Source organism: Sorex fumeus, unplaced genomic scaffold, assembly GCF_029834395.1.
Source record: "Sorex fumeus unplaced genomic scaffold, SorFum_2.1 ptg000064l, whole genome shotgun sequence".
NCBI classification, from domain to species: Eukaryota; Metazoa; Chordata; class Mammalia; order Eulipotyphla; family Soricidae; genus Sorex; species Sorex fumeus.
In genome coordinates this window covers 2,760,395-2,780,732 of record NW_026606121.1, presented here as the reverse complement: position 1 = coordinate 2,780,732, position 20,338 = coordinate 2,760,395, and the positions used below count along the sequence as shown (strand labels likewise).

General features: G+C 60.4%; 1 protein-coding gene across 1 annotated transcript; it reads left to right on the top strand.

Annotated features, from left to right (window-relative positions):
- Positions 1-1,321: 1,321 nt before the first annotated feature.
- On the top strand, positions 1,322-18,421 carry GRID2IP (Grid2 interacting protein). The gene is made up of 21 exons (XM_056128496.1): positions 1,322-1,456; positions 3,483-3,731; positions 3,817-3,902; positions 5,892-5,961; positions 6,306-6,400; positions 6,698-6,881; positions 9,536-9,690; positions 10,539-10,676; positions 10,855-10,952; positions 11,036-11,153; positions 11,645-12,000; positions 12,285-12,707; positions 13,549-13,636; positions 14,211-14,288; positions 14,664-14,860; positions 14,980-15,135; positions 15,218-15,304; positions 16,837-16,966; positions 17,056-17,174; positions 17,814-17,978; positions 18,106-18,421. The coding sequence occupies exons 1-21, from the start codon at positions 1,422-1,424 to the stop codon at positions 18,175-18,177; spliced, it is 3,099 nt and encodes a 1,032-aa protein (XP_055984471.1). The 5' UTR covers positions 1,322-1,421; the 3' UTR covers positions 18,178-18,421.
- The last annotated feature ends 1,917 nt before the right edge of the window (positions 18,422-20,338 follow it).

Below are 20,338 nucleotides of genomic sequence, written 5' to 3'. Positions count from 1 at the left end.
CGGCGACCACCCACTAGATGCTAGGTGCGCGCAGCTGTCATTTGTGGCAACCTAATTGTCTACTGTCCTTGGGAGGGCACAGCGTGCCTGCCCCCCACCCAGGCTAGGAAGTACCCGCCCCTGGTAGTGCCTCATTTTGGACACGCCCTTGAAGCCGGGGTGGGGTCATCTGGGCTAAGCTGCCAGCTGTTGTTCATCTGCGTCCTCACCACACTGCTGGCAGTGTGGGCACCGCTGGCTGTGCTTAGCTCTGAGTTTAAGATTCTGCTCAGTGCTTGCAGCTTAGTCTTTTAGGGGGCTGAGGGTTGGAGCCACATCGGGTGGTGCTCAGGGACCCTTCACCGGGCGGGGGTCAATCCCAGGTCAGCTCTCTGTCCCTGTGCTGTACACACGCACTCTGGGTGCCAGGTCATCGCAGCAGGTACAGAACTGGCAGAAACGGGGCATGCACCGAACAGGGCACTCGCCTCTGTATTGGTGGGATGGTCCTCACACCCCCCCCCCCCCCGCCGCCCAGGCAGGACTGAGAACCAGGTTGGGAGGTGCTGAGGCATCGCCGTGAGGGAAATGAGCATCCCCCAACAAGCACAGAGCCAGGAGAGGGGCGCCGGGATGCTGGGCAGCGTGGCTGGGACAGAGGACAGAGAATGACCACCAGGTCGGCTGGGGATAGGACAACTTGCCTGTGGGGTGGCCACCTCCTTACCAGTAGAGAAATGTGCCCTGTGAGGTAACCGCTGCCCAGCACCCAGCCCTGGGCTGACTCCCAAGGTCTCCCGCCCTTTCTGGCCAGTAGTCAGGACAGAACCGAGAGGGATGACAGCGAGGCGTGTCCCCAGGGGGGTCGCCCTTTCCTGGCATCCGGGCTCCTCCCTGCTTCCCTCCCAGCAGGTGATGTCTGCAGGAGCCCCCAGGACTGGTGGCATCTCAGGCATATTGTCCCCAGCCTCACAGCGGTTGTTCAGGCTTGGCTGCCCCGCCCCCACCGTCGGAGGGCTCTCCCGCACCCCACTTTCTCCTCTTTACAATCTACCCACTTCTCCCTTCCACACGCTCCTTTGAGGCTCTCCCAGCCCTGCCTCCCGGCTTCAAGCAAGCCTCCAGCCCCCCTGGCCCACCCATCCGCAGCGCCTCCTCCCTCGCTCCCCGCCGGCTCGGCACAGTCCCAGCGCGGCGCGAAGGGTCCGAGCCTCCACCCGGGGCTTCCCGCCGGCTGCAGCGGGAGGAGGCGCCCGGGCTCGGCGGACGCGGGTGGACAGTCCCCCGCAAGGGGCGGGGCGGGGCGCGGGGCGGGGCCGGCGGCGGGCGCGGGGCGGGCGCTGGCCCCGCAGAGCGCGTGGAGACGCGGTGCCCTCGCTCTGCTCGCGGGCTCCGCCACCCCCTGCGCTTCGGCACCTGCCTCGCCGCCGTCCCGGCTCCAGATGGGGAAGGACCAGGGCTTCTCACGGCACTTTCGGTAGTTTCCCCGCCTCCCCGCGCGCCCCGGGGAACTGGGTGCCCTGGGTGCAGCAGACCCGCCTCCCGCCGACCTGGGACTGGGTGGGGCTCCATCCCTGAGGGGGCTTCCCGGCCCACGGTGGGCACCCTTTGGCCTGCCCACTGCCTCACGGGCTGGGGCGGGTAGGAGGGAGGCAGGACATCAGGGCTCAGGTTCTTCGCGCCATCCTGGGGTTCGGGATAGGAACGGGAGGGGTCAGGGTCTGGGAAGGCAGAGCCCCGGCTGGTGGACGGGACTGGCCAGAGAGAGGCAGGGCCAACGGCCGTACGTGGCTCCTGGTCGGCTTCTGGAGTTGGATTCAGGCCAGAAGAAGCCGCCGGGCGTTTGGTGCATGGTCTTTGTGTGGGCCAGGATGCGCACGTGTGGCTCGGAGAAGCCTTTTGGCACTGCAGGGATCAGGAGCCAAAGGACCAGGGTCAGGGGCCACAGAGGCTCCGGAGACCCCACCCAGCTGGCTCTGTATGGTCTGGTGGGTTCAGAGCAGATGTGGGGCTCAGGCACTAGCCAGGGGAGCTGGGAGCCCAGGAGGTGGAAAAGGCGCCTGAAGCCCCAGACAGCCTTGACCTCTGGGATGCGGACCCCTCCCGCAGCACTCTGGCCTCTCTCGAGCTGGGGGGAGCGAAGCATATTTAACTGCTGCTCTAGGGCAGAGCTAGGATGGACACGGACACCCTGCCCCAGGGGGCCCAGAGCTGAGGCGGGACGGGGGAGGGGACACTGCTGTTCCCCGGAGCCCAGAGCACTGTGGCATTTCATGCGTGCTATTCCTGGGGCTCGGGGATGTGGGGGCAGGTGGGGGCTCTGGAGACCTTGAGGTGGAGGGAACAGGATTGGGGCTCTAGTCCAAGCCTGAGGGGCTCCTGGGTGCTGGTGGCCCGTGGGGAATGAGGCGGAAGCTCCTGATTTGGGGGACTCACTGCCAGGGGAAGAGCCAGGTGGCCGTTTGTTCTAGAGCAGAGCCCCAGAGGCAGCATCTTAGTGATCCCGTTTCCGGACATTGGGGTCACCTCAGAGGCGGGGTGTGCTTTTAGCGGGCTGCAAGACCTCCGCCCCCTTTCCCTCCCCAATCCTCACCATCCCCTTGACACTAGCTCCTGGCACCAGGAACAGGCAGGGAGCCCGGGGTGTCATCGGACTCGCCCAGGCACAGAGGCTGCGTGTGAGGCCAGCTGTGCTGAGATCCAGCTGTGTGAGCAGGAAGTTACAGAGCCTCTCGGGGGCTTCAGCATCCTCTCCATACGGCAGGAGAACCCACTGGGGTATTGACTGCTGCCATGACCAGAGGTGGGGAGGCGCTTCTGGTGTACCCCCTGTGAATGGGCCCCTCCACTGTGCCCTAGCTGGTCACAGTGGCCCAAAATTACACTAGAGACCTGCACTCAAAGATCATGCGACCTCAGAGGAGACCCTCTCTCTGCCCCAAATGATCATCCTGGCGCCCCAGGACGCTATGCCTCCCGCATGCCTCTCGCCACTTCCAGGCTGGCTCCTAGGAAAGCAGTGAGCCCAGAGCCTTCAGTGTGAAACCCGGATCTGGCTCCAGGGACTTTGCACTGATCCAGTCAGAATAAATTGGAGGCTGGTATTGGGCGCCACCGAGAGGGAGCTTAGCAGGGAAGCACCAAGCACGGGAGGAGAGGTCAGGGAGATGGGAGGGGTCCAGGCTCTGCCAGGATCTAAGCCAGCAGCAGCCAGGGGGTCAGGCCCAGCGGGGTAGAGAAGACTCAGGGCGGATCCCTGGGGTTCTTGTCTCGGGAGGTGGAACATGAGAAGCGCATGTGAAGCTTGATGAGAGGAAGCCAGAGGAGAAACGGATCCATGAACAGGCTCTGGGGGCGTCGAGGCTCCTAAGAGACAGAGTCTGCGTGACGGTCGCTCTCTGATGTGGAGAGGATAGGCCTGGGGCGCGGCCGCCCTTGAGCCGCGATGGTGATCGCTGTGCCGTCCTGGGACGCGCCCCGACTCCCGCTGTCCTCGTCTGCAGGATTTTCATCCCCAAGAAGCACCGGGCGCGCTTCGACGAGGTGGTGTCGCAGGGTCTGCTGGGCAAACTGTGCCGGGCCCGGCGGGCGCAGGGCGCGCAGCGGCTGCGTCGGAGCCGCAGCGAGGAGCGTCCCGAGCGCCTGCTGGTGTCCACGCGCGCCAGCGCCCCGCCGCGCCGCCCCGACGAGCCGCCCCCGCGCAAGTCCGCGTCGCTGCTGGCCAGCCGGGCCTGCCTCGGGGGCGCGCGCAGGTACCGGGGGCCTCACTGGGTGCGCGGGGGAGTGGATGGCGCCCCAGTATCCGCTTCACCCCAGCGCGCCCTTCTCTCTCCCCAGGACGGTCCGAATCTACAAGGGCAACAAGAGCTTCGGTTTCACGCTGCGCGGCCATGGACCCGTCTGGATCGAGTCTGTCCTGCCTGGTGAGGGCGGCGGTTTGTCTTAAAAGACCATAAAGCGCAGGATGGGGTGATGAACTGGGTAGCCGCGGGGGGCGCGCGCGCGCGCGCGCACACACACACACACACACACACACACACACACACAATCTGAAGAGGGGCAGTCCCGCCTATGGTGCCTGTTCAGAGTGTAAATGGGACTGTGAAGGGGACGCGGACGCAGGTAAACTCGAGAGGCAGCAAGACCTTGGGGCCACTGCTCGTCCACCCACAACAACCCATTTGTCCCCTCTGGCCCTAAATTGAGGCATCCTGTAGAAGTCTCCTGGGGGTGGGAGCTCCTCCTCCCGCCCCCACCCCTGGACTTGGGAGATGGGGGCATATCCTCACTTCTTTTTTATTTGTTTTTGGTTTCTGGGTCACACCGGACAGTACTCAGGGCTTATTCCTAACTCTGTGCTTCAACACTTTATCCTTTGAACTGTCTCTCTGGTCCAATGTGGTACACCCCAGGCATGGTGGAAAATTCCCTGGGGGCAGAGATGTTCTGCCTTTTATCCACCTGCAGAACCCCAGACACAGGGATGGGCACAAGAGCACTTGGCTTACATGTGGCTGACCCCCATTCAATCTCTCAGGTACTGTCAGATGTCACTTTTGAGCACCACTGGGTGTGGCCCAAACCTTCCTTTCCCACAGAAAACATCTAGGGGCGCTGCTCCAGGCTGCTCACGCCATTATTCTTTCTTCATTCTCATAGGATGCTTCTTCATCTCAAGTGGATGCTTTTTTTTTTTTTTGGGTTACTCCTGGCTCTGCACTCAGGAATTACCCCTGGCAGTGTCAGGGGACCATATGGAATGCTGGGAATCGAACCCGGGTTGACTGCGTGCAAGGCAAACGCCCTACCCGTTGTGCTATTGCTCCAGCCCCTAAGTGGATACTTTGACAGAAGCTTTTTATTTAGTTTTGATTTGGGGGCCATACCCAGCAGTGGTCAGGGCTTACTCCTGGCTCTGTGCTCAGAGTTCATATTCCTGACAGACTCGGGGAACAGATGGGGTGTCGGGGATTGAACCTGGGTCAGCCACATGCAAAGTAAGTGCCTTACCTACTGTTCTATAGCTGTGCCCTTTTTGTCCTGGAGTAGATAGCACCCGCCCCATGCAGAGTGACCTGGGGAAGCACCAGCGCCAGCAGGAGGCAGAGGGGAGCACGGACTTGAGCCTGCATTGTGATCAGGGGTACGGGGTGGGGTGTGGGAGGGTCAGATGACAGGTGACCAGATGCAACAGGCTTCGGATGGGCCAGTTTGTCTAGGTCCTTGGGTACGGGGACCTAAAGGCTGTCCCTGTCATCTGAAGCCTGACCCTAGAAAATCATTTCTAGGACAGGGCCTGCGTGTCAGAATGGGGGAGGGGGGTTAGTGGTTTGTAGGAGAGGTGGGTCCTAGAGGGCTGGCTAATGTGGGGGACTGGCTAACTCGGGGGGGGGGGAAATACTGGCTAACCCTGGGGTGTCATCCAGGGCTAAAGACACCAAGAGAATGAAGCACCAGAAGTCTAAAAAGTGGCATAGGGGCTGGAGAGAGAGCACAGCAGATAGGGCGTTTGCCTTGCACACGGCTGACCCGGGTTCGATTCTCAGCATCCCATGTGGTCCCCTGAGCACCACCAGGAGTAACTCCTGAGTGCAGAGCCAGGAGTAACCCCTGTGCATCGCCGGGTGTGACCCAAAAAGCAAAAAAAAAAGTGGCATAGGGACTCTCCCCAGAGCTTGGAGGAGGAGGCCACTGGCTTCTGGGTGGACCTGTTTTCTCCTGCTGGTCAAGGTTCAGAGGAACCTGTGTTGGGGACCACTCTGGGGGCTCTTGCACTCCTGCCTTGCTGCTGTGCAGGGTCAGGGGTGGCCAAGTGGCGCCTGGCTTGGTGCAGCCGGGGCTCCTGTGGCGTCTCTTCCCTGCCCTGTTCCTCAGAGGGCTGTGCGCAGCTGACCTAACCCCTCTGCTCTCAGGAAGCCCAGCTGACAGTGCTTCCCTCAAGTCTGGTGACCGGATCCTCTTCCTCAATGGACTGGACATGAGGTCAGAGCCTACTAGGGGCACAGAACTGAGTGCTGACCCATCCCCCAGGGCTCCTGCCTCTTGGGACCCCCCCCCCCCACCAAGGTTCCCACCTCCTCTGGCTAGTTGGTTCCCAGGCTCAGTCCTTCCTTGGGGTCTCTTGGACTCTCGTCCACCCTCTCACGGGGCACTCAGCTCAGTGCTGGGAACACAGGCCGACTATCTGTCTCACTCAAGGGGTGACCATGGCACATACCACCCTTCTGACCTCGCAACATCCTGCAGGGCAGCCTGGAGGCAGGAGGGGGGATGGGGTCCTGCCCAGGTTCACCCCGGGGCCCTCCCGGGCCATCTCTGCCTGACAGAAGCTGCTCGCACGACAAGGTGGTGTCCATGCTGCAGGGCAGTGGGGCCATGCCCACGCTGGTGGTGGAGGAGGGCCTTGTGCCCTTCCCTAGTGGTGAGTGCCCGGGGATGGATTTAATCTGGGTGGGGGTGGCATCAGAGAGCCCAGTTCCTGTGCCTGTCGTTGTCCCCTCGATCCTGGGGACCCGGGCACCCACGCCTCCTCGCCCACCTGTCACTGTCCCATCTGCGCCTGGGGACACGGGCACCCATGCCTCCCCTCCTGCCTGTCACTGTCCCCTCCTCTCCTGGGGACCCGGGCACCCACACCTCCTCGCCCGCCCATCACTGTTCCCTCTGCGCCTGGGGACCCGGGCACCCACACCTTCTCTCCTGCCCGGGAACCCCGCAGACTCGGATTCCCTGGATTCACCCAACCCATCATCAGCGCTTACGTCCCTGCAGTGGGTGGCCGACATCCTGCCATCCAGCATTCGCGTGCAGGGGAGGACCTTCAGCCAGCAACTGGAGCACCTCCTCACGCCGCCCGAGCGCTATGGGGTGTGCCGTGCACTGGAGAGCTTCTTCCAGCACAGGTGCTCCCTGTCCTGCCCAGACTCCGCCTCCCCCACCCCCCATATCTCCCTGCTCAGCCCCTTCTCAGGGGCAGGATCCAAGTAGGCAGCACCTGGGACCCTCGGTGGCTCTTTCGCACCTTGACCTGGAAGCCTCCTGGCTGGTGACCGTGCTGCCAGGATGGTGTGGCATCTCACTGCCATGGAGGGTGGGTCCTCTTGCGGTCCGTGCCAAGCCTTCCTGTGTTGGTTCTGTTTTCTTTCTTATCTGGATGGTTCTGTAGTGATGTTATTCACTGAGACCCGTCACCATTCCTCTATGAGGCACAAGATTTTGTCCCTGTTGTTTCCATGCTCAGCCAGAGATACCTCAGCAGGGATCCCACCCTCTCCTCCACCTCCACAACCTGTTGGCTTGCCCCAGATCTTTTACTTACTTATTTATTTGGTTTTTTCTTTACAAGTTCCCGATGATTTGTTACAGATATGAAATATTCCACCACCAATCCCACCATTATTTCTAATTTTCCCAACCACCCCTTAAGCCTGCCCCCATAGCAAGCTCTCAGTAATGCGGTAGGTTGTTTGCCTTGCACGTGGCCGACCGGGTCGGCCCAGGTTCGATTCCTCTGCCCCTCTCGGAGAGCCTGGCAAACTACTGAGAGTATCTTGCCTGCATGGCAAAGCCTGGCAAGCTCCCCGTGACGTATTCGATATTCCAAAAGCAGTAACAAGTCTCACAATGGAGATGTTACTGTGCCCGCTCGAGCAAATTGATGAACAGAGCCTGGCAAACTGCTGAGAGTATCTTGCCTGCATGGCGAAGCCTGGCAAGCTCCCCGTGATATGCCAAAAGCAGTAACAAATCTCACAATGGAGACGTTACTGTGCCCGCTCGAGCAAATCGATGAATAAGGGAGAACAATGCTACAGTGCTATAGTGCAATGCTTGTCATAAATAATTTGCTAAAAATGTTTCCCAAGAAAACAGTGAAGATTGTTGTGATTCACCATTAAGCTCTTGTATAAGATTACCAAGATGTTGTTACAGGTTAAGCCTTCTGTATTTATATATATATATGTATGTATATATATATATATATATATATATTTCTTTTTGGGTCATACCCAGCGATCCTCAGGGGTTGATCCTGGCTCTGCACTCAGGAATTATTCCTGGCAGTGCTTGGGGGACTATATGGGATACTTGGGATTGAACTCGGGTTGGCTGTATGCAAGGTAAATGCCCTAACAGCTGTCCTATCACTCTGGCCCCAATTTTAACAGAGATTGGTTGTCTTCTGCAGTACATCCCATCCAATCTGGAGTGCTACTCCTGGTTTATAAGTGTTCTGGAGTTTGAGATGTTGTGTGGCTGTGAATGCAGCCATACGCTTCAGGAAGTCCAAAATTTTTCATGTTGCCCCAGAACTTAAACAACTCCAATTGACTTCCTATCTGTGGATTTCCCCCATCTGTCCTTCCACGTGTCTTGCATGTGTGCGACCTTGGGTTCCATTCCCAGCATTGGAAGAAAGGATTTTCTGGGGTTTTGTTCTGTTTCGGAGCCACACTGGTGCCCGGGGCTCCCAGGGCACCACAGCGGTGCTAGAGGCCTCTAGAGCATCACCTGGTAATACTTGAGGAACTGGATAGTGCTGAGACTTAGCCCCAGGCGTGACCCTCACTACTGTACTATCTTCTAGAGAGGGCATTACTATTTAGCATGATCTTTGTTTTAATTTCTCACCATTGTTCTGTGGACTTTTTTTCCCCCTTGCTTTTTGGGTCACACCTGGCATTCCACAGGGGTTCCTTCTGGCTCTGCACATAGAAATCTCTCCTGGCGGTGCTCAGGGAACCACATGGGATGCTGGGAATTGAACCCGGGTCGGCCCTTTGTTCACAAACCCAACCACAAACTAAGCTCTCAGCTCAGGGGCTCCAACATTCTTAGGTTTAGGGGCTCATGGGGGTGTCTTGAAACCACCGAAGCCTGGCTGTAGTTCCATTTGGGGGAGTCAGAGCTACACTCACATCTTTGACTTGGGGATTAGGCTCTTGCCCCCTCTGAAATGAGTCAGTTTCTCAATATACTTTGGGGTCCTTATGTGTTTCCTTTTTTATGCTTCTTGGGGAATACTTATCCCGAGGGCCTCACACAAGCAAGGCAGGCAGGGGCCACGCCCCAGCCCCCTATACACTAGGATTTCATCTTCACAACAGTTCTGCCTGGTAGGTGTTTTTTTTTTTTTTTTTTTTTGGGTCATACCCGGCGATGCACAGGGCTCACTCCTGGCTCTGCATTCAGGAGTTACTCCTGGCAGTGCTCAGGGGACCATACAGGATGCTGGGAATCGAACCTGGGTTGGCCATGTGCAAGGCAAACACCCTACCTGCTGTGCTATTGCTCCAGCCCCTGGTGCTCTTCTTATCCCTCTCAGAGGAGGAACCCAAGGTCCAGAAGTTAGTAGTATGAGGAAGGTCACTTGTCTGGTAAGTGACAAAAGTAGGATTTGAGTCAGGTGGCCTGTCCCCAGAGCCTGCCTTCTTGCCCTTTTCTCGGTCTTGCTTAGTAGAGGGTAGGTGGCCGGACGCCCGACTCTGTCCTTGCCCCAACACCTCCCCATGCCATGAGCCTGGCGTCATGCCCACTTGCTGCCGCTGCCCCGCAGGAACATCGACACGCTCATCGTGGACGTCTACCCTGTGCTGGACACGCCTGCCAAGCAGGTCCTGTGGCAGTTCATCTACCAATTGCTGACCTACGAGGAGCAGGAGCTGTGCCAGGAGAAAATCGCCTGCTTCCTGGGCTACACAGCCATGACCGGTGAGCACTTGGTCCGTCCCAGCGGTGAGGCAGGGCAGCCCCTCACATGCCCACGCACTGAGGCACACACGTGAGCATATGTAGAGGATGAGCTGCCAGGTGCCTTTCCCACGGGTGAGGCCCCACCCATGGGGGGGATGTGCACATGTGCATAGCAGGTGAGCAGGTGGGACTCCTGAGCCTTTCCCACTGGCAGGCATGTAGCACACAGGCTCAGCCCACACACGGATGTGCCGGGGCACAGCAGGTAGGGAGCCGCTGGATGGTGGATGCACACATCTGCACAGCCCGTCAGGGGCATTCCGCACCCACATGGCTCACACGGGGGACTTAGGCTTCTCACCGCACGCTGACATTGGCCTGGCTCCTGCTTTGCACCCTGGGAAGGGTGGCCCAGAGCGCCACGCAGGGTGGTGGCTATTTACAGCTCCAAACATTGAGCATCCACGGGAGTTCAGGACATGCGCACGGCACACACACAGGGCCTCCAGGCCACCTGCAGTCTCTGTTTCCCTCTGCTGCCTACCATGCAGTTCCTCGGTGGGTCCGGTCCCTAGACAGGTGGCCAAGACTGTGCATCTTAGCGGCAGCCAAGAGCTTCCCTCAGGCCCTGCAGTCGCCCCGCCTCTGTCCCTGTGTGCCTGCCGTTGTGGATGGTTGAGCAGGCACGCAGCGTCTGGCCAGCAGTGGGCTTCCCACCTTCAGTGCATTGGAACCTTCCACTGCGTCCACTGTGGACACCGGTTCTGGGACTGAGGCCCTGAACGGGGGTTCCGGCTCTCAGCAGGCAGTACCCCTGGCAAGTGCTGTTTCCAGTACCAGCTCCACCTCCCCTTCTCTTCCCACAGCTGAGCCTGAACCAGACCTGGAGCCGGAACCGGAGCCAGAACCGGTACCTGAGCTACAGCCCCGGAGCTCCCTGCGGGCCTCGTCCGTGTGCCGCCGCAGTCTGCGTGCCCAGGGCCTGGAGGCCAGCCTTGGCTGTGGTGAGGCCGGGCCGGGCGGGGCACCCCCATGTGTGACACCCAGGGGGCTAGTCCTGGGCCCCCTGGGAGGGGAATGAATTCACAGAGAGGGTTGCCTCCTCTATGCCCCCTCTGAGTCTGGGGTGCAGGTTTGGGGCACACCCGGACCCTCCCTACGAACCCCTCTCTGGCCCCGCAGGCCCCGCCGAATGTCCAGACATGCCTCTCCCTCTGATCCCGGGTGAGCGCCAGGCCGGTGACGGCACATCTCTCCCCGAGACCCCCAACCCCAAGATGGTGAGATCTGGTGGTGGGCAGGTCCCCCCAGGCTGGCGCTGAGGCTTTGGCAGGCACTGGACTCACCCCTTGCTTCCCCCCAGATGTCAGCCGTCTATGCCGAGCTGGAGTCGCGCCTGCATAGCAGCTTTAAAGGGAAGATGGGGACCACCTCCAGATCCCGCGCATCACCTCCGGTGCCCAGTCCGGTCAGCATGGCAGGTGGGGGTCAGGTGTCTCTCTGCCAGGGCAACCCTTCTGGCAGGCTGACTGGAGAATTCCCCACTCCAGGCCCCGGGGCAAGTGGGGCGGCATTGTGAGGAACCCCAGACACCTCCACGGACAGGCCTCGCAGTCAGGGTGGTCTCGAGCTCTCCCATGTCCCCAGGACTCCCTCCTGACTGGTGGTCCCCAAGTTAGCAGCATGTGGCGGGGGATAAACCGTTCGAGGTGTGGGGCTCTGAAAGACAGGGCAGAGATGCTGCTTCTCAGAGGGCAGGGCCTCCTCCATGAACCTGTGTATGAGGGAGGAGGCCTGGAGAACACCCCTTTCCCACCCCTTGAGTCCTGGGTCTGGCCTATCCCAGGGCCGTTGTCGTTCTCAAAGGGGCCTGGGAGGTGGGTGAGGCAAAGCCAGGAACACCCAGACCACTGTGTGCCCTCCCCTCGGCTTGCTCTCGGTGCAGTCACTGATGGCAGGTCTCCACCCTCAGGACCCAGGACCAGCATCTCGTGGCCCAGTGAGCGGCTCCTGCCCTCGGCCTGCCACTACCCGCTGTGTTCGGGGGGCCTGGCTTCCCCCAGCAGCTCCGAGTCCCACCCCTATGCCAGCCTGGACAGCAGCCGGGCCCCCTCGCCACAGCCGGGCCCAGCCGGACCCCTGCTGCCCGACAGCCCACCCAGCCCCGCACCCGCCGCGCGCACCCACAGCCGCAGGAAGCTCTTCGCCTCCTCCCGGCCCGTGCGTAGCCGGGACACCGACCGCTTCCTGGACCTGCTCAGTGAGCAGCTGGGCCCCCGCGTCACCATCGTGGATGACTTCCTGAGCCCAGATAATGACTACGAGGAGGTGAGGGGGCGTGGGGCAGGGACCTGGGGACACGTCTGTGCCTCCTGCGTTGTGCCCGGTGGTGCCCGCCCCGTCGACCCTGCCCAAGGCTCTCCCACAGTGTGCCTGATGCCCACATCTTCGCCCCTGCCCGAGGCTCTCCCGCAGGGTGTCCAGTGCCTTTGTCCCTTCCAGAGGCTCTCCTGCCCTTCTTTGGGGGACCTCCTGTGACTCGGGTTCCCCCGTTCCTGTCCCAGGCTCTCCCCCCAGCCTGCCCCTCACCCATCCTCATTCCGCCCCAGCAGATGAGCTTCCATGACGAGGACCAGGGAAGCTTCGGGACGCAGGAGCGCAGCAGCGCCAGCGACTCGGTCAGCAGCAGTGAGGAGGGCAGCTCCCTGACCTACTCCTCCATCTCTGACCACATCCCCCCACCCCCACTCAGCCCCCCGCCGCCTCCCCCGCTGCCCTTCCACGACCCCAAGCCCGGTGGGGGCCGCACCCCGGAGGGGCCCCGGGGTGCCTCTCAGACACTGGCTAAGCCCCTCCCCCAGCACGGCCACCCAGTCCCACCCCCACCCCCGCCACCCCTGCCTCCGCCCGTGCCCTGCGCGCCCCCGCTGCTGGCCCGGGGCCTCGGCCACCGCCGCAGTGAGACCAGCCACATGAGTGTGAAGCGGCTGCGCTGGGAACAGGTGGAGAACTCGGAGGGCACCATCTGGGGCCAGGTAGGGGACTGGACCTCCCCCACCAGGAGAGGAGGGACTGGGCGGCAGTTTTGAAAATAAGATCAGTCTGGGGTGGGCCGCAATGATAGGACAGTGGGGAGGGCATTTGCCTTGCAAGCGGCCAACCCGGCTTCGATTTCCAGCATCCCATATGGTCCCCTTAGCACTGCCAGAAGTAATTCCAGAGCCAGGAGTAATCCCTGAGCATCTCCAGGTGTCACCCAAAAAGAAAAAAAAAGATCAATTTAGGGGTTGGGGAGCAAGTAGCACGGCGGGAGGGCCCTTGCCTTGTATGCGGCAGACCCGGTTGAATCCCAGCATCCCACATGGTCCCCTGAGCCCTGCCAGGAGCAGCCCTGAGCACCTCTGGGTGTGGCCTCAAAAAAAAAAAAGACTGACCTTCCAAGGTCACTGGGAGCATCCCTGGTCCTCTGGTCACTGAGCAGAGTAGGGCAGGAGGCCATGCCCAGGGCCATGCCTATCCACCGCCCAGTGAAGACCCTCGGTGACCCCAGAAATGGTCGCACTCACCTCAAAACCTGTCACTCCCGAGCTCCTGCTTGGCCCCCTCCCCACCCCAGAGCTGGAGCCGGTGTCTGAGCAGAGCTGGGTTGGCGTTTATCTGGGCACCACAGACACCCAGGCCTGTGTGCACAAAACTCCACTTACTTCGGCACTACACCCTGCTACCCAAGCAGCCCTGGGTTTGGACCCCCGAATAAGCAGCTAGAAAGGCAGCTGAGCTGGCCCTGGGCCTCCCAGCAGCTGAACCCCCAGGCAGCCCGTACAAAGCGGGGGTGGCCGTGCTGATGTTTCATTCACCGTGAACCCCACGTCGCAGCTCAGGGAAGACTCGGACTACGACAAGCTCAGCGACATGGTGAAGTACCTCGACCTGGAGCTGCACTTCGGCACCCAGAAGCCTACCAGTGAGTGGCCCTCTGGCTGAGGGGCTCTCCCGGGCTGCAGAGCTCCTGGGTCTGCACTGGCTGGGCCCCAGAGTCAGGGAACTTCTCCGAGTCTCGAGACCCAGGCTTCCACTGCGTGCCTCCCGAAGGCCACGCGCCTCATCCTGTGACCCTTGGCCCTGAGGTAGGCATAGAGCCAGCTCTGAGGAGGAAGCTCAGAAAGGCTAAGTGATGGCTCACAGTCACACAGCCAGTCTTCCTGCCTCTCCCCTTGAACCCTCGCTGGGCACTTCCCTCTACTTGCTGTTCCCCAGCCAGGGAAACTGTCTGAAAGAGCCTTGTCCACCCAGAAAACATCTCGGTGGCCACATGCAGGGGTGCTCGGGGAATGGTGGGTGCTGGGACGCGCACTCTGGCCTCTCACGTGCAGCCCTTAGGGCGTCTTGCCAGCACCCAGAAACGTCTGAGGGGTCAGTTCTCACTTCTCATCCCCTGGGAGCCCAGAGCACAGAGGGGTAGGCACACTTGGGACTGAGCGAGGGTCTGTCTGGGCTCAGCCCTGTCTGCCGCTGCCATTGGGCACTTTCCCCTCCAGAGCCGGCACCCCGGCCTGAACCCTTCAGGAAGAAGGAGGTGGTGGAGATTCTCTCTCACAAGAAGGCCTACAACACCTGTGAGACTCGGGACCCCGGGGCTGGGCACATTCCCGGGCCCCGTCTCGTAGCTCCCTGCCACCCCAGGTCCCACCTGCCTCTCGGGTTATTTCCCGGGGACCGGCCACACCCAATTGCAGCTGTTTCTCAAGCCTTTACGTCCCTGCGAGGGGCCCCAGCCCACCCTCCTTCTTGGCTCCAGTGGCCCAAATGAATCCTGCAGTGATTGGTTCCCCCCTCTGCCCAGGTCACTCCACCTGGGGACCCCCGGAGTCTCCATGCCCACTGTCTGTCCCCCTTGGCCCCAATTCCGCCCACCTGGCTCCCTGGGAGTGTCTGTCCCTGACTTCCTGTCTCTCCGCTGGTCCCTTGACTCCCCGCTGCACCCCGTGCAGCCATTCTGCTGGCGCACCTGAAGCTGAGCCCAGCCGAGCTGCGGCAGGTGCTCATGGACATGGAGCCGCAGCGCCTGCAGCCAGCACACCTGGCACAGTTGCTGCTCTTTGCGCCTGACGCCGACGAGGAGCAGCGCTACCGGGCCTTCCGCGAGGCGCCCGGCCGCCTCAGCGAGCCCGATCAGTTCGTGCTGCAGGTCCCAGGGGACCAGGGAGTGGGGGGACCCCCTCCAAGCCGGGTTTCTCCCTTCCCCCACTGGGGGGTGCGGGTCGGGGCAGAGCGCTGAGTCCCACCCTCCCGCGTGACGCATGACAGATGCTGTCAGTCCCGGAGTACAAGACCCGCCTGCGCAGCCTCCACTTCCAGGCCACACTGCAGGAGAAGACGGAGGAGATCCGCGGCAGCCTGGAGTGCGTGCGGCAGGCCTCGCGTGAGCTCAAGAGCAGCAGGAAGCTGGCCAAGATCCTGGAGGTGGGGCCCCCTCCATCAGCTGGGGCTCCCTGGCTGGGGACGGGGACACCCACCAGGACCTGTCCATGTTTCCGCCCCACAGTTTGTCCTGGCCATGGGGAACTATCTCAACGATGCACAGCCCAAAACCAATAAGACTACAGGCTTCAAGATCAACTTCCTGACGGAGGTGAGGACCAGAGACGCTGCCGTGCGTGCAGCAGAGAAGCATCTCAGCTGCTCCTCCCTCCCACCCCAGCGTCTGCTCCCTCAGGGGGCTGAAGTCTCCAGGCCAGGGCCAGGGAGGGGTGCCCCAGGGGAAAGGGAGAATCCGACCCCCACAGACACCATGTCTCAGGGGCAGGGAAGGATAGCCCTAACAGCCAGTCTTCCCAGTGTTTCTGGAACGCCCTAGCAGAGGGTTTTTGTGGGTTTTATTTTTTTTTTTTTGGCAGAAGGGCTCTTTTTTTGACTTCTTGGGTCACACCCAGCGGTGTTCCAGGGTTACTCCTGGCTCTGCATTCAGGAATTTCTCTTGGTGGTGCTCGGGAGACCATATGGGATGTCGGGGATCAAACCCAGATCGGCTGCATGCAAGGCATATGTCCCACCCGTTGTACTATCAATTCTTACCCCAAACAGAGATTTAAAACTTTGTTTGTTTGTTTGTTTTGCTTTTTGGGTCACACCCTGGCCACTGGAGTGATAGCACAGCGGTAGGGCATTTGCCTTATGTGCAGCCAGCCTGGCCGAGCCGGGTTCAATTCTTCCGCCCTTCTCAGAGAGCCTGGCAAGCTACCGAGAGTATTCAATATGCCAAACACAGTAACAAGAAGTCTCACAATGGAGACGTTACTGCGCCCACTCGAGCAAATAGATGAACAACGGGAGGACAGTGTTTGTTTGTTTGGGTCACACCCGGTGATGCACAGGGGTCACTCCTGGCTCTGTACTCAGGAGTTACTCTTGGCGGTGCTCAGCGGACCATATGGGATACTGGGGATTGAACCCGGGTCAGCTGTGTGTAAGGCAAACGCCCTACCCGCTGTGCTATTGCTCCAGCCCCTAAAACTTTGTTTTAAGCGTTTTTTTTTTTCACTTTTGTTAAAAAGATAAGGAGGTGTTGGAGAGAAAGTACAGTGGGGAGAAAGTACTTGGTTGTCACAGCCAACCAAGGTTTGATACCCAGAACCCCACATGGTCCCTCCCTGGAGCCCCTCCAGGAGTGATTCCTGAGCACTGCCAAGTGTGAGTCCCCCAACCTTTTATGCATGAAGTACACGGTTTCTGACTCTACCCAGGGAGCTGTGGCCCTGGTGGTCCCAGAACTTGAGCAGTACCAGGAGTGCCTCCCACAATGAAACCCCAACTTGTAGGTATGAATGGCTTAGGGTGTTTGAAGTTCAGATGGGCCACGGATAGTTCTGGAAAACCACAGCCTCTGCCAACAGGGGCTGCTGGATGCCCACGTCATGGAGAAGCAGGAATTGGAAGGCCCCGAGAGCACCCAAGGCCGAGTTCAGGCTTTTGTGTAAGAGGGCAGTTCCATCCCTCCCAGCACTTAGTCCCGCGCATGCCCAGAGAAACCCTGATAATACACCAGGGTGTTTCTCTGAGGGCCACCGCCAGGTGTGGCCCCCAAACCAAACCAACCAACCAATGAAAAACCCACCATCAGATGAGGCGTCAGAAACCCTTAAGGACCCCATGTGACCCTTGCAGCTTAACTCCACCAAGACTGTGGACGGAAAGTCCACCTTCCTGCACATCCTCGCCAAATCGCTGAACCAGCACTTCCCTGAGCTGCTAGGCTTTGCACAGGACCTGCCCACTGTGCCCCTGGCCGCCAAAGGTAATCCTGGAGGGGGCGGCGTGAGGAAACTGAGATTGCTGGGCTGGGCCAGCCAGCAGCGCCACCATGAGCATCTCCCTTCCCTGCAGTGAACCAGCGGGCGCTGACCAGTGACCTGGCTGACCTCCACGGCACTGTGGGAGAGATCCAGGCGGCCTGCCAGAGCATGGCGCCCTCCGGGGAGGATAAGTTTGCCGTGGTCATGGCGGTATCCTCCCAGCAGCCGTCCCCTGCCCCAGGTTGCCCACGGGGTGGTCAGGCAGAGCCGGCTCAGGTGACAGCAGCCACTGCAGACACTGCTGGGCCCGGGGCAGTCATGGGGTCACTTAGAATCAAAGCGTCTTGGGGCTGGAGCAATAGCACAGCGGGTAGGGTGTTTGCCTTGCACGCGGTCCACCTGGGTTCGATTCCCAGCATCCCATATGATCCCCTGAGCACCGCTAGGGGTAATTCCTGAGTGCAGAACCAGGAGTAACCCCTGTGCATCACCAGGTGTGACCCAAAAAGCAAAAAAAAAAAAAAAAAAAGAATTGAATCTCCTTGCCCAGTGTGTGGCAGTGACAGACTGAAGTGGCTGGGAGAGGAGAGCTGAGCTGCCCAAGGCTGACGGGCAGGCAGTCAGAGAGTGCAGGGTGGACACTGGGTGCTACTCCAGGAGGCGGGGACCAAAGGGGGCATCTGAGCAAGCTGGCCTGCAGCGGGAAGGCCAAGTGACTGGGTCGAGGTTGGGCAGACTGGAGGGCAGTGGGCAGGGACCCAGGACCCTCTGACTGCCTGCCTCCTGGAGCACAGCCGCCCTCTGGGGGGGTCACTGCAATGGGGAAGTTTCCTTAGCGACGCCTATCAGGCCTTCCTGGACATGGCCCAGCCGGCACTGCGGGCGCTGGACGGGCTGCAGCGCGAGGCCATGGAAGAGCTGGGCAAGGCTCTGGCCTTCTTTGGCGAGGACTCCAAGGCCACCACCTCTGAGGCTTTCTTCGGCATCTTTGCAGAATTCATGAGCAAGTTCGAGGTGAGGAGAGGCCCCCCTCAGAGAGAGTAGGGAAATGCAGGCCCCCATGAGGGAGGCCCAGTCGGGGAGGGTGTCGTTATTTGGCTCTTGGGACCATGACACCCGCCCTCCCTGCATCCCTCCCCAGAGAGCGCTCAGTGACCTGCAGGCCGGGGAGGGCTCACGCAGCTCCGGGATGGTCTCGCCACTTGCCTGGTGACCGCGCAGCCCGAGGGCGCCCCCTACTGGACCCGTCTACAGAACGCCAGAGGCAACCAGGTGCCGGAGGGGGCCCCCCCCCTGCTCTCCAGCTACCTCAGCGTCCAGCCCAGACACCCCCAGGAGGTGTGGGGCTTCAGCAGGAGTGGACTCCCAGGGATGGGACACATGACCCCCACCCAGTGTCTTCCTGACCTTGTCTGGTCCCAGAAGAGGCAGTCAGAGCAAGGGTGTGTGGCCAGACGGGACAGTTGGCTCGATGGCTTGTTCCGCATGGTGCCCACAGCTCGGAGCCACCTTTCTGAGCGCTGAGTGGTCCCACCTGGGCGCCCTTTGCACCTGGGACCTGAGCAACGCTAAGACTCACCCCTCCAGTGGGCACGAGAGAGCCTGGAGACCCCTGTCTGGACACAGGCGGCTTAGAGCTGAGAGCAACTCTGAGGGCCCCAGGCAAGGTTCCAGGCGAGGAAGACTCTGTTCGAAGGTGGAATTGAGATGTTCGTCCCATGGAGAAACTTGCGTTCAGTTTAGAAGGAGTCAGTTGAAAGGGGAATCGGGCGGGGGGCAGGGTCCCTGAGGGAGGGAGGGTGCAGGCAGGGTGCAATGGTGGCTCATGTCCAGGGGTGGTGATGAGGCCTGGGAACAGGGCAGACCTCAGCGTTTGCCATGGTCAGAGCTGGTGAGGACTGGGCTCGAAGGGGGCTGGGGTGTCTGCTGTCTCATCCTTTCTCTGCTTCAAATCCTGGCCTCAGGCACCCAAGAAGTCTGAACTGGCTGAATCCCATGTGACCACGTGGTTCCGGTGCCCCTGAGTAGGGTTGGGTCCATCTTTATGTGGGGGACATACTCGGCTGTGTTTGGGGGCATCTCTTCTGGTGGTGCTCACAGGACTGGGGGGTGGTACAGGTTGAGCCTGGGGCCTACATGCAGAGCTGCTCTCAGCCCTTCAACCCACCTCCCCGGCCACCCAGGACCCTCTGAGGCCTCTGAATGTTCTCTCTTTAGCCCCACTCACAGCCACAGTATAAACTCAAATGAATGGTGGGGGGGCCCGTAAGGCTCAGAATTGTTTCCCAAGTCCCCAGGTTATGTCCTGAGAATCATTGAGGGGGGGGGTCTGTGAGGATCTGCAAGCTCTGGACTCCCCCCGGGCCATCACCGGCAGTGATCCCCAGGCCCTAGGAGGCCCAGATGGCGTTTCCTGCAAGTGGACACAGACAGGCGCACACACACGCACACGCGCACACACACACACACACACACACACACACACACACACACACACACACCATCCAGATAGATCCAGCCTCTCAGGGTGCTGAACCAAGCCAAACTCAGTTTTCTCCTGACTTCCTGGCCTGGGTCATCTCACCACACATGCTGTGTGACAGGTCATCCCGAGACTTTAAGCAGCCCCCACTTAAAGTTGGGGAGTCAGTATGTTACTGGGCAGCTTCAAACTGGGTTGGCCACCACAGGTCTGTGGGGAGCACTGGTTTCTAGGCAACAGTACTCACTAGGCAGTGCTCTCCCAGGCCAGCGCCTTGGCAGGGATCACCAGGTTGGCTTCCTATGGCTTCCCATTCTCTGGCCTCAGAGCCAGCATGGTTCACAGCAGGGTGGCAGGGTCCAAGAGAACAAGCAGAGGCACCCAAGACCCCTGGAGACTCAGCACTGACGGCTGGAAGGACACTTGTCTCAAACACAGCTGACCCGGGATCAATAGCCAGCACAGTATAGAGTCACCTGCGTCCTAGGTGCAGAGCTAGAAGTCAGCTCTGAACACCACTGGGTGTGGCCTTTAAAACAAAACAAAAATACCAATTTCAGTACTGAGGTGATGGAACCAACCTGGACCTTCCCCTCTTAACCAGGGGGTCCCAGAAGCCCGTTGTAGAGGGCCTGGACTCGGGGGCGGAGTAGCAACAGGATCAACTTTGCAATCAAACTCCCAGTTGCCAAGAGAACTCCAGTCTCCTGCGGCAGCCCCCACTCTGCCCCAGCTCAACTCTGTGTCCCCATGTCCGTGACCTCCAGATGACAGTCCCTCATTCACCCGGGGCCTGTCCCTCCTGGAGTGACTTCACAGACTCACTCAAGCCTGCTGGATTTCCTGGGGGGTTTCATTCTCCTTCCCCAGGAAAGGATGATGGGAAGAGGAA

Coding starts and splice junctions, on each gene's coding strand:
- GRID2IP (XM_056128496.1), top strand. CDS start 1,422: ATGGGGAAGGACCAGGGCTTCTCACGGCACTTTCG. Junction 5,962..6,305: donor CTCAATGGACTGGACATGAG/GTCAGAGCCTAC, acceptor TCTGCCTGACAG/AAGCTGCTCGCACGACAAGG. Junction 12,708..13,548: donor AGGGCACCATCTGGGGCCAG/GTAGGGGACTGG, acceptor CCCACGTCGCAG/CTCAGGGAAGACTCGGACTA.